The sequence below is a fragment of the Nicotiana tomentosiformis genome, chromosome 10 (assembly GCF_000390325.3).
Source record: "Nicotiana tomentosiformis chromosome 10, ASM39032v3, whole genome shotgun sequence".
NCBI lineage: Eukaryota > Viridiplantae > Streptophyta > Magnoliopsida > Solanales > Solanaceae > Nicotiana > Nicotiana tomentosiformis.
Genome location: NC_090821.1, coordinates 24,708,164 through 24,721,516, shown reverse-complemented (window position 1 = coordinate 24,721,516; position 13,353 = coordinate 24,708,164). Strand labels below are relative to the sequence as shown.

At 39.3% G+C, this 13,353-nt stretch overlaps 1 protein-coding gene across 1 annotated transcript; it reads left to right on the top strand.

Annotated features, from left to right (window-relative positions):
- Positions 1-10,916: 10,916 nt before the first annotated feature.
- On the top strand, positions 10,917-12,960 carry LOC138899891 (uncharacterized). The gene is made up of 4 exons (XM_070186589.1): positions 10,917-11,228; positions 11,313-11,491; positions 12,699-12,822; positions 12,910-12,960. The coding sequence occupies exons 1-4, from the start codon at positions 10,917-10,919 to the stop codon at positions 12,958-12,960; spliced, it is 666 nt and encodes a 221-aa protein (XP_070042690.1).
- Positions 12,961-13,353: the final 393 nt, after the last annotated feature.

The following is a 13,353-nucleotide window of genomic DNA, read 5'->3' as shown; positions in this document are numbered from 1 at the left end:
ACAATGACAAATAGTAAATTATTATGGAAATCAGAGAGCAAATAGGCAGTTTAATATTTATTATGCTAAATGTCAAATAACAATTAAGGCACATAATTCAAATAGAATGTAACAATTAATGCAGAAATTCAAGAATTTATATTTGTAAAGAATAAGAGAGAAATAATTATTATAATAATTAATTTATGATTAAAAATAATTTATGATTTTTCAAGTAAGCAGGCAAATAATTAATTTGATGACGTATAGACACTCGTCACCTCGCCTATACGTCGTTTACATGCAATTCACATAACAAACAATTTAAGGGTTCTATTCCCTGAAGTCAAGGTTAACCCCGACACTTACCTCGCTTTTCAAATTCCAAATCAATTATTCAACCACAACTTTTCCTTTTAAATTTGCCTCCAAAAGCTTCAAATCTATTCACAAACAATTCAATATTTTCAATACTGATCATAAGAGTTAATTCCATATGAATTTATAAATTTTCCGGATAAAAATATGAAATTCATTATAATATTCGGCAGTGGGACCCACGTCTCAAATCCCAAAAAAAAACTCTCGAAATCCGAACACCCGTTCCGATACGAGTTCAACCATACCAAATTTGTCCAATTCTGATATCAAATGGACCTTCAAATCTTAATTTTTCGTTTTTGGAAAGTTTTACAAAAATTTTAATTTCCTCCATCTAAATCCGAAATAAATGATGAATATAGACATGAATTTGTTAAATACAATCACTATATGATAAAAAATACTTACCCAGTCCGAAATCGTGAAAAACTCCTTAGAAATTGCCCCTTAGCCGAGTTATAATTTACGGTTTGTGAAAAATGGAAAAAATCCCATTTTGGTTCTGTTTTAAGACACAGGGGTCAGGCCTTCTTCCTATTCGCGAAGGGCCTGTCACGTTCGCGATGAGTAGCAGCCTGTGGCTTTCGCGTTCGCGAGTCCTCCTTTGCGTTCGTGAAGGTTTCCCCCCCTCCCCCGGCCTTCGCGTTCACGAGGCATTTCTCGCGTTCGCGATGAAGGAATGATCGACCCTCCCCCAGGTGTGACTAACACTACGCGTTCGCGAGGAGCTCGTCGCGTTCGCGAAGGGTAATGCCCCCATCGCTTTGCGTTCGCGACCAAGCCTTCACGTTTGCGAAGAAGAAAACTTCAGCTGCCCAGTTTACCCTTTGTGTTCGCGAGAGTACCTTCGTGAAAACGAAGAAGAACATGCCAGAACACCTGCTGCAGCAAAATACCAGATTTTCAAAGTCCAAAACATCCCGTAGCCTATCCGAAACCCACCCGAGCCCTCGAGGCTCCAAACCAAACATGCACACAACTCCTAAAATATCATACGAACTTTCTCGCTCGATCAAATCGCCAAAATAACACCTAGAACTATGAATCGGACACCAAATCAAAGGAGGTTTTCAAGAAAACTTGAAAACTTATTTTTTTTACAACCGAAAGTCTGAATCACGTCAAATCGACTCTGATTCTCACCAAATTCGGCAGACAAGTCATAAATATTATAGTGGACCTATACCGGGCTCCGGAACCAAAATATGGACCCGGGGTCAATAAATCCAACATCAGTAATTCCTTAAAAATCATTAAGCTTTCAAGCTTTTAATTTTTCATCAAAATTCCATATCTCGAGCTAGGGACCTCGGAATTCGATTCCGGGCATACGCCCAAGTCCCAAATCATGATACGGACTTACCGGAATTTTCAAAATACTGATCCGGATCCGTTTTCTCAAAATGTTGACCAAAGTTAACTTAGTTGAGTTTTAAAGTTCTATTTCCCATTTTAATCAATTTTTCACATAAAAACTTTCTGAAAAATTATAAGGACTGTGCACGCAAGTCGAGGAATGATAAATGGTGCTTTTCGAGGTCTTAGAATACAGAATTACTTATTAAATTTAAAGATGACATTTTTGGGTCATCACATTCTCCACCTCTAAAACAAACGTTCATCCTCGAATGTAGTTAGAAAAAGTACCTGAGCTGGAGAAAATGTGTGGATATTTACTCCGCATGTCCAACTCCGACTCCCAGGTAGATGCCTCTACCGGCTGACCTCTCCATTGCACCCGAACAGAAGGATAACTCTTAGACCTCAACTGTCGGACATGCCGAGCTAGAATAGCCATCGACTCCTCCTCGTAAGTCAAATCTTTGTCCCATTGGACTGAGCTGAAATCTAACACATGGGACGGATCACCATGATATTTTCGGAGCATAGACACATGGAACACCGGATGAACCGCTGATAAACTAGGTGGTAATGCAAGCCTGTAGGCTACTTCACCCACCCTTTCAAGAATTTCAAAGGGTCCGATATACCTAGGGCTCAACTTGCCCTTCTTTTCGAACCTCATTACACCTTTCATAGGTGAAACCCGGAGCAATATTCGTTCTCCAACCATGAATGCAGTATCACGAACTTTACGGTCGGCATAACTCTTTTTCCTAGACTGAGCTGTGCGAAGTCGATCCTGAATAATATTGACCTTATCCAAGGCATCCTGTACCAAATCGGTACCCAACAACCGAGCCTCTCCCGGTTCAAACCAACCAACTGGCGATCGGCATCGCCTTCCGTATAATGCCTCATATGGAGCCATCTGAATGCTCGACTGGTAGCTATTATTATAAGCAAACTCCGCAAGTGGTAAGAAATGATCCTAAGAACCTCCAAAGTCTATAACACAAGCGTGAAGCATATCTTCCAATATCTGAATAGTGCACTCTGACTGTTCGTCTGTCTGTGGATGAAATGATGTACTAAACTCCACCCGCGTGCCTAACTCACGCTGTACAGCCCTCCAGAAATGTGAGGTAAACTGCGTACCTCGATATGAAATAATAGACATGGGCACACCGTGAAGGTGGACAATCTCACGAATGTAAATTTCAGCTAACCTCTCTGAAGAATAGATAACTGCCACTGGAATGAAATGGGCTGACTTGGTCAACCTGTCCATAATGACCCAAACTGCGTCAAATTTTCTCTGAGTCCGTGGGAGCCCAACAACAAAATCCATAGTGATACGCTCCCACTTCTACTCAGGAATTTCTAACTTCTGAAGCAAACCACCAGGTCTCTGATGCTCGTACTTAACTTGATGACAATTCAGACACCGAGCTACATGTGCAACTATATCCTTTTTCATTCTCCTCCACCAATAACGTTGCCGCAAATCTTGATACATTTTAGCGGTACCTGGATGAATAGAATACCTGGAACTGTGTGCTTCTTCAAGAATTAATTCACGAAGCCCATCCACATTAGGCACACAAATACGGCCCTGCATTCGCAGAACTCCATCTTCCCCCACAGCAACCTATTTGGCATCACCGTGTCGCACCGTGTCCTTAAGGACAAGTAAATGAGGATCATCATATTGCCTCTCTCTGATGTGCTCATATAAAGAAGACCGAGTGACTGTACAAGCTAGAACCTGACTGGGTTCTGAAACATCTAACCTCACAAACTGATTAGCCAAAGTCTGAACATCTGCAGCCAATGGCCTCTCACCAACCGGAATATACGCAAGACTGCCCATACTCACAGACTTTTACTCAAAGCATCAGCCACCATATTGGCCTTTCCGGGGTGATACAAAATGGTGATATCATAGTCTTTCAACAACTCTAACCATCTTCTCTGCCTCAAATTAAGATCTTTTTATTTGATCAGTAAATACCTCACATGAGACAACATAGAGGTAATGCCTCCAAATCTTTAGTGCATGAACAATGGCTGCCAATTCTAAGTCATGAACAGGATAATTCTTCTCGTGAACTTTCAACTGTCGCGATGCATATGCAATTACCTTGTTATCTTGCATTAATACTGCACCAAGCCCAATATGAGATGCATCACAATATACCGTATACGATCCTGAGCCTGTGGGTAATACCAATAATGGCGCCATAGTCAAAGCGGTCTTGAGCTTCTGAAAGCTCAACTCACACTCGTCTGACCATCTGAATGGAATACCCTTCTAGGTTAGTCTTGTCAATGTGCTTGCTATAGATGAAAACCCTTCCACGAACCGATGATAATAACCTGCCAAACCCAGAAAAATCCGAATCTCTGTAATCGAAGTAGGTCTAGGCCAATTCTGAACAGCCTCAATCTTCTTAGGATCTACCTTTATGCCTTCTGCCGATACAACATGTCCCAAAAAGGCAACTGAGTCTAACCAAAACTCACATTTTGAAAATTTGGCATATAATTGATTATTCTTCAAGGTGTGAAGCAAACTTCGAAGATGCTGCTCATGCTCCTCTCGACTGCTGGAGTAAATCAAGATGTCATCAATGAATACAACCACAAAAGAGTCCAAATAAGGCTTGAACACCCGATTTATCAAATCCATAAATGTTGCTAGAGCATTTTTCATCCCAAATGACATCACTAGGAACTCGTAATGCCCATACCAAGTCCGAAAAGCTGTCTTAAGGACATCAGATTCCCTAATCTTCAACTGATGGTAACCAGATCTCAAATCAATTTTCAAAAATACCTTGGCACCCTAAAGCTGATCAAATAAGTCATCAATTCTTGGAAGCGGATATTTGTTTTTGATAGTGGCCTTGTTCAACTGCTGATAGTCTATACACATCCGCATCGAGCCATCTTTCTTCTTTACAAATAATACTGGTGCACCCCAGGGCGAGACACTGGTCTAATGAATCCCTGATCAAGCAAGTCTTGTAACTGCTCTTTCAATTCTTTCAACTCTAGCGGGGCCATACGGTATGGTGGAATAGAAATAGGCTGAGTGCCCGGAGCCAAATCAATACAGAAGTCAATATCTCTATCGGGTGGCATCCCCAACAAATCTGCAGGAAATACTTCTGAAAATTCACGAACAACTGGTACTGAGTCCATAGAAGGGACATCCGCACTGGGATCGCGAATATAAGCCAAATAGGCTAGACATCTTTTCTCTACCATACGCCGAGCTTTCATATAAGAAATAACCCTGCTGGCAGAATGGCCGGGAGTTCCTTTCCACTCTAATCGAGGTAACCCCAGCATATCTAGGGTCACTGTCTTGGCATGATAGTCCAATATAGCATGATAAGGAGACAGCCAATTCATACCCAAGATGACATCAAAATCTACCATATCAAGAAGTAGAAGATCCATACTAGTATCAAGATTACCAATAGTAAATGCACACGAACGGTAGACATGATCTACTACCACAGAGTCTCCCACCAGTGTCGATACACACACAGAAGCACTCAGAGAATCACAAGACACAACTAAATATGAAGCAAAATAGGAGGACACATAGGAATAAGTAGATCCTGGATCAAATAGAACTGAAGCATCTCTATGGTAAACTGGAATAATACCTGTGATCACAGCATCAGATGACTCAGCCTAAGGCCTAGCTAGAAAAGCATAAAATCGGGGCTGGGCCCCACCACTCTAAACTGCATCTCTGGGACGGCCTCTAACTGGCTGGCCTCCACCTCTAACGGTTTGACCTCCACCTCTAATGGCCTGACCTCCACCTGTAATAGCCTAACCTCCACATCTAACTGCCTGACCCCTACCTCTAGTTGGCTGAGCAGGCGGTGAAGCAACCAGTGCTGGTATGATGGCACGAGAATCTTACCGAGATCTGTTACTCGCCAATCTAGGGAAATACCTCCTGATGTGACCAATGTTCCCACACTCATAACACCCATCCTGATGTTGTGGCTGTTGAAGCTGAAGCTGACCCAGATGGGTCGGATAACCACTGTAGTAACTCTAGAGTGGTGGTGCACTAATAGGAGCTGAATGTGCAGTGAATATTGGCTGCCCAAAGTAAGGCATAATAGGACTATGACTCCCTGAAGCACCGGGAGATACATGAAGTGCTGAATGAAACGGTCTGGGAGGATGAACCCTACCAAAATTACCCCTGCCTCCAGACGAGGCACCACTGAAACCACCGAACTGACGAGGCCTCTTATCAGACCTCTACCCTCTTTCCTGTGCAAGAACCATCTCGATCCTCCTTGCGACATTAGCAGCCTCCTAAAAAGAAATCTCACTTCCGGTATCCTTGGCCATCTGAAGTCTGATAGGGTGAGTGAGTCCCTCAATAAACCTCCTCACTCTCTCTCCCTCCGTAGGTAGTAAAAGGAGAGCATGGCGGGCCAAATCCACAAAACGAGACTCATACTGAGTAACAGTCATACTGCCCTGCTGTAGACGCTCGAATTGCTTGCGAAATTCCTCTCTCAGTGTGATAGGGAGGAACTTCTCCAGAAATAGCTGAGGGAACTGCTCCCAGGTAAGTGCAGGCGATCCGACTGGTCGGGTCACTGTGTAATCTCTCCACCACCTCTTGGTGGAACCCGTCATCTGGAATACAGCAAAATCAACTCCATTGGTCTCAACTATACCCATGTTTCGCAGCACCTCATGGCACCGTTCAAGATAATCCTGTGGGTCCTCAGAAGGTGTACCACTGAAGTGAATTGGAAAGAGCTTAGTGAACTTATCCAGTCTCAATAAGGCCTCAAAAGACATGGCGGGCCTATCACCGGTCTGTGCCGCAACAACTGGCTGAACTACCCCAACTGGCGGGGCTGCTGGAGCCTGATTCTGGGGAGCCATCTACTCTGGGGCGGGAGTAGTAGGAGTTTGTGCTCCTCCCCCAGCCTGTGAGATGGCTGGGGCCTCTGGAAATGTACCATTCTGGGCCACACCCTCCATAAGACTCACCAATCGGACTAGAGCATCCTGAAGCACTTGAGTGGCTATGAATCCTTCCGAGACCTGAACTGGTCCGACTGGTACATTCTGAACTGGGACCTCCTCCTGAAGGTCTATCTGAGGTTCTTCAACAGGTGCAGCTGCTCGAGCTTTGGGCTGAGCTCTACCTCGGCCTCTAGCATGACCTCGGCCTCGACCTCTACCCCTAGCCATAGTTGCCACCGGGGGTTCTGGTCCCTGTCCATCGGTAGAGGTATTATGTGTTCTCACCATCTGCGAGAGAATAAGAGTAGAATGGTTCAATCATCGATGATAGAATAAAATCGCATGATAGAATAAGAAAGAAGTGATATTGTTCCTAAACTTCATAGCCTCTGAGAGATAAGTACAGACGTCTCCGTACCTATCCTTCAGACTCTACTAAGCTTGCTCGTGACTCGTGAGATCTATGTAACCTAGGGCTCTGATACCAACTGTCACGACCCGAAATTCCCACCTTCGGACCATGATGGCGCCTAACATTTCACTTGCTAGGCAAGCCAACGTTAGAATAACATTATCCATTTTTTTAAAATAATTTTTAAATTTATTAATAACAAGAAAGCAAATGCGGAAGCAATTTTGAAATAATTCATAATAATAACGGTGTCTAAATACCATCCCAGAATTGGTGTCACAAGTGCGTGAGCTTCTAGAATAAATACAAATAAAGGTCTGAATAAATTAAAGTTGTCTGGAACTAAACACACAGCTAAAGTACAATAGACGGAGACTTCAGAACTGCGGGCGCCATGCAGTTATACCTCAAGTCTCCTCTAATAGCTGAAATCCGAGCAAGTCTATGGTACGCCGCTGGGACCAACTCCAAAATCTGCACAAGAAGTGCAGAGTGTAGTATCAGTACAACCGACCCCATGTACTGGTAAGTGCTGAGCCTAACCTCGACGAAGTAGTGACGAGGCTAAGGCGGTTCACTTACATTAACTTGTACGCAATATTAGTAACAACAACAATAATAGGGATAAATCAGGTAATTTATTTATAATAATCGAAGGCAACTCAGCAGTCATAACCAATTATCATTTCCATTATTTCTGTTGCAGCGTGCAACCTGCTCTCACAATATATCCACATTCAATTCTGTTACGGCGTGCAACCCGCTCCTCCAACATATTTATTTTAATCAAGTCTATTGCGGCGTGCAACTCGATCCTTCAATATTAACTTTTTAACAAGTCTGTTGCGGCGTGCAACCCGATCCTCCAATATTGACTTTTAATTAATCTGTTGCGGCATGCAACCCGATCCTCCAATATTGACTTTTAATAAGTCTGTTGCGACGTGCAACCCGATCTTCCAATATTGACTTTTAATAAGTCTGTTGCGGCGTGCAACCCGATCCTCCAATATAAACATCTGTTGCAGCGTGCAACCCGATCCTCCAATATAAACGTCTGTTGCGGCGTGCAACCCGATCCTCCAATATTTTCATTTACCAATTCTTATAGAAGAAATTTTTCCAATAAATATAACAATTAATATAAAATTACAAGACAACAAGCATACAATAATTATGGTTTAATTATGAAGCAAACAATGACAAATAGCAAATTATGATACTGCCTATTTACTCCCTGATTTCCATAACAATTAAGGCACATAATTCAAATAGCATGTAACAATTAATGCAGGAATTCAAGAATTTATATTTGCAAAGAATAAGAGAGAAACAATTATTATAATAATTAATTTATGATTAAAAATAATTTATGATTTTTCAAGTAAGCAGGCAAACAATTAATTTGACGATGTATAGACACTCGTCACCTCGCCTATACATCGTTTACATGCAATTCACATAACAAACAATTTAAGGGTTCTATTCCTTCAAGCCAAGGTTAACCCCGACACTTACCTCGCTTTGCAAATTCCAAATCAATTATTCAACCACAGCTTTTCCTTTTAAATTTGCCTCCGAAAGCTTCAAATCTATTCACAAACAATTCAATATTTTCAATACTAATCATTGGAATTAATTCCATATGAATTTACAAATTTTTCGGATAAAAATCTGAAATTCATTAAAATATTTGGCAGTGGGACCCACATCTCAAATCTTGAAAAAACCTATGAAATCCGAACGCCCGTTCCGATATGATTTCAACCATACCAAATTTGTCCAATTCCGATATCAAATGGACCTTCAAATCTTAATTTTTTATTTTTGGGAAGTTTTACAAAAATTCCAATTTCTTCCATCTAAATCCGAAATAAATGATAAATATAGACATGGATTTGTGAAATACAATCACTATATGATAAAGAACACTTACCCAGTCCGAAATCGTGAAACACTCCTTAGAAATCACCCCTTAGCCGAGTTATAATTGAGGGTTTGTGAAAAATGGGAAAAATCCTGTTTTGGTTTTGTTTTAAGACACAGGGGTCAGGCCTTCTTCGCGTTCACGAAGGGTCTGGCACGTTCGCGATGAGTAGCAGCCCGTGGCTTTCGCGTTCGCGAGTTTTCCTTAACATTGATGTTTGCAGTGTAAATATTTAGGACATGGTGTCCTTAACTTTGATGTGTGCACTGTAAATATTAAGGACATGGTGTCCTTAACTTTGATGTTTGCACTGTAAATATTTAGGACATTGTGTCCTTAACATTGATGTTTGTACTATAAATATTTAGGACATGGTGTCTTTAACTTAATTTTGATATGTGCACTGCAAATGTTAAGGACATGATGTCCTTAACTTTGATGTTTGCACTGTAAATATTTAGGATATTGTATCCTTAACTTTGATGTTTGCACTATAAATATTTAGGACATGGTGTCCTTAACTTAACTTTGATGTGTGCAGTATAAATATTAAGGACATGGTGTCCTTAACTTTGATGTGTGCATTGTAAATGTTAAGGATATGGTGTCCTTAACTTTGATGTCTGCATTGTAAATGTTAAGGACATGTTGTCCTTAACTTAACTCTGATGGGTGCAGTGTAAATGTTAAGGAAATGGTATCCTTAACTTTGAAGTGTGCATTGTAAATGTTAAGGACAGGGTGTCCTTAACTTTGATGTGTGCATGTGTAAATGTTAAGGACACAGTGTCCTTAACTTTGATGATTGCACTGTAAATATTTTGGACATGGTGTCCTTAACTTTGTTGTGTGCAGTGTAAATGTTAAGGACATGGTGTCCTTAACTTAACTTTGATGTGTGCAGTATAAATATTAAGGACATGGTGTCCTTAACTTTGATGTGTGCAGTGTAAATATTTAGGACATGGTGTCCTTACATTTGATGTGTGCATTGTAAATATTAAGGACATGGTGTCCTTAACTTAACTTTGATGTGTGCAGTGTAAATGTTAAGGACATGGTGTCCTTAACTTTGATGTGTGCATTATAAATGTTAAGGACATGGTGTCCTTAACTTTGATGTTTGCACTATAAATATTTAGGACGTGGTTTCCTTAACTTTGATGTGTGCAGTGTAAATGTTAAGGACATGGTGTCCTTAACTTAACTTTGATGTGTGCAGTGTAAATGTTAAGGACATGGTGTCCTTAACTTAACTTTGATGTGTGCAGTGTAAATATTAAGGACATGGTGTCCTTAACTTTGATGTGTGCAGTGTAAATGTTAAAGACACCATGTCCTTAACTTTGATGTGTGCAGTGTAAATATTAAGGACATGGTGTCCTGTATTTTCACCTTTTGTTGTTAAACAGTACATTCGTGTTTCTTTATATATTTTATACATATGGATCATCAATAGCTGGTTGGAATCATTGTAGACTGGTGATTGCTGTTGATGCAACTTTTTTGAAGTCAAAATATCGTGGTATTTTAATGATTTCAATTTCAACGGATGCAAATAACCAAATATTCCCACTAGCCTTTGGGATTGCAGAATCTGAAAATAACAACTCCTATGAGTGGTACTTTAGTGAGCTTCACAATGCAATTGGGAGCCGTGATAATTTAATTTTTTTATCAGATAGGCAACAATCTATTGCATATGGCATCACAAAGGTATATCCTGAAATCCACCATGGGATTTGTATCTATCATTTGGAGCAGAACCTAAAGTGAAGGAAAGTGAAAAGTGAGGTCATAAAACTTTTTCAAAGTACTTCAAGAGTATACAAGCGCAAAGAATTTGATCTATACATGTCAGAGATAGCAAAAGTTGATAAGAAGACTTTTGACTACTTGATGAAAGAACCACCGGAAAGGTGGGCGCGTTCTTGTTGTCCACGACGAAGATATGACATGCTCACAACAAACATAGTTGATTCAATGAATTGTGTGCTATTAGAAGCAAGGGAGCTGCATATATTGAGAATGATGGATTTCATCCAAGTGAAGCTACAACGTTGGTTTTATGAAAGAAGAAATGAAGCGGAAGGAACTTTTTATGATGTTTCATGTTGGGTAGAAGAGGAATTGAAGAAAAAATTAGATTTAGCTTTTACTTTAAATGTAAGTATTATGTTCTTGCTTTAGCTTATTATTTTAATGATATTTTAACATAATGTACTAACTTATAGTTTTTCAAATTTGAAGGTCTTCCCTGTTGATTCATGGCATTCTAGAGTTGAGGAAGAAGGAAATACTTTCTTGGTGGACTTAAACAAAAGAACACGTGATTGTTTTCAGTTTCAATTTGATAAATTACCATGTATACATGCAATTGCAGCTATCGAGAAGAGAAACATCAAGAAGTCCAATTTCTGCTCAGACTGGTACTTAAAGGAATCTTGGCTGAAAAGATATGAAAGACAAATACATCATGTAGGACATACGAATTCATGGATTGTACCAGAGAGTGTTAAGTCACAAATTATTAAATCTCCAGATTTCAAGGTCCCGCCAGGTAGAAGGCAGAAGAAAAGGCATATTCCAGCTACCAAATCATCAAAAATAATATTCAAATGTGGTCGTTGCAGAAGAATTAGTCATAATAGAACATCTTGTATATATTCTCCGGCAGTCCACCCATTTTCAAGGAAGCATAGAGAATTATAGATATATCCACTTATGTTTATCTAATATTTTAAGTTTTTGATATAAATTGGATTCATTTAGATTGGTTTTATTTGAGCAAGTAAGCTTTAGCAGATGGTTATATAAAAAATATCCTGAATTTTCAAAGTTTCTATGTGCTTACGTACTCTTTGTTTCTTTATAAATTTTGATGCATGCAACTTGCTACATCTTATTTTTAAAATGAGATTGGTCCAAGTAAACTTCAGGATATAATTTTTTGAAACGTCCTGAAAGTTTGAAGTATGAATCTAATATTAAGGACATAAATTTCTAAAATGTCCTTAACTTCTGAAAATCTCAGTTTAGTATCTAGATTTCCACAAGTTCAGGACATTTCAAAAAAATATATCCTGAATATTATTTTCATCCTTCAACAAATCAGGACATTTATGAACATTATGTCCTGAAGTTCTATAATAATCAAGGTGTGTTGCTTTGTCTATTCCATCTTGGAAACATATAGAAATCTTTTGCAATAGCTCTACAGATTTGCAAGACTGTGAAAATCAACAATAATTGGACGGAATCTAAAAAACTTCTGGACAATTTAATTAAATATTGGCAGTTTAAAACTGTGCAAAAATGGACAGATCAGTAGTTAACAGAAAGAACTAAATTGGACTAATGAAATTGTCAATTATCAAGCTGCAGATTTCATTAAAACTGGGCAGAACTTCTGAACTGGGACAATGGAGTAGATAGTAGCTACTCAACTGGGACACATTGACTAGTTTCAGCAATTAAAAATTCAAAAAGCTCATATTGACCAGCAGCAATATATATAAAGAGAGAAATTAATAACATGATGCCTTCATATTACTGCTGAAACTGTTATTTGCCAAAGTTGCAACAAAAAAATTATGTTATGCAAACAAAATAAAGTGTCTTATGAACAATTTACAGGATATTTCAGAAATATACTACTAGCAATTCCACTACAGCTGACTTTCTATACTACTACACTACAGCTCCTTCGGGCAAGAAGTTTCATTTTCACTATCATAATCGTCGCCGACTTTTTCTGGTGGTATTTCATAATCAGAATTTCTTTTTCATTCTCCATGTGCCCAAATATTTGCTGCAAGTTCTTTTCTGAAGTTTAATATGCCCTCAGGTTGGAATTTCTCCACATCCTTTTTCATCATCAATAACTCGACATACTTGATTAGGAATGTACCACAATCAGCTCTAAAACGAACGTTAGCATAGGGAGTCAATTAACCAATATCTTTAATAAATAAATCTAAAGTACATATAAATTATATAGCAAATGACAACACTTACGATCCAGTTTGTTTCGGTGATCTTTGCCACTGAATGTCAAATTTATTGAATGCATTTCCAAAAGACTTATGATTTTTCTCAAACTATGAGAACTTTAGAAAGTGGGGGATCATGCGCGCATATATTTCAATGTGTTTCAATCCACCCTCATATGGTTCACTATATATGAAATCGTGCACATCAATCTTTTTCTCATTCAAGTCCAATACCCCCAAAAGAAAATGTGTCACATCATCATTATCTGCTGAAGGTAACCGACATGGAAAAAAAATTA

What these genes read in the sequence shown, in the direction of transcription:
- LOC138899891 (XM_070186589.1), top strand. Translation starts at nt 10,917, where the DNA reads ATGTCAGAGATAGCAAAAGTTGATAAGAAGACTTTTGACTACTTGATG. An exon ending in ATTTAGCTTTTACTTTAAAT is followed by an intron (nt 11,229 to 11,312) that starts GTAAGTATTATG and finishes TCAAATTTGAAG; the next exon opens with GTCTTCCCTGTTGATTCATG. An exon ending in GTCGCCGACTTTTTCTGGTG is followed by an intron (nt 12,823 to 12,909) that starts GTATTTCATAAT and finishes ATATGCCCTCAG; the next exon opens with GTTGGAATTTCTCCACATCC.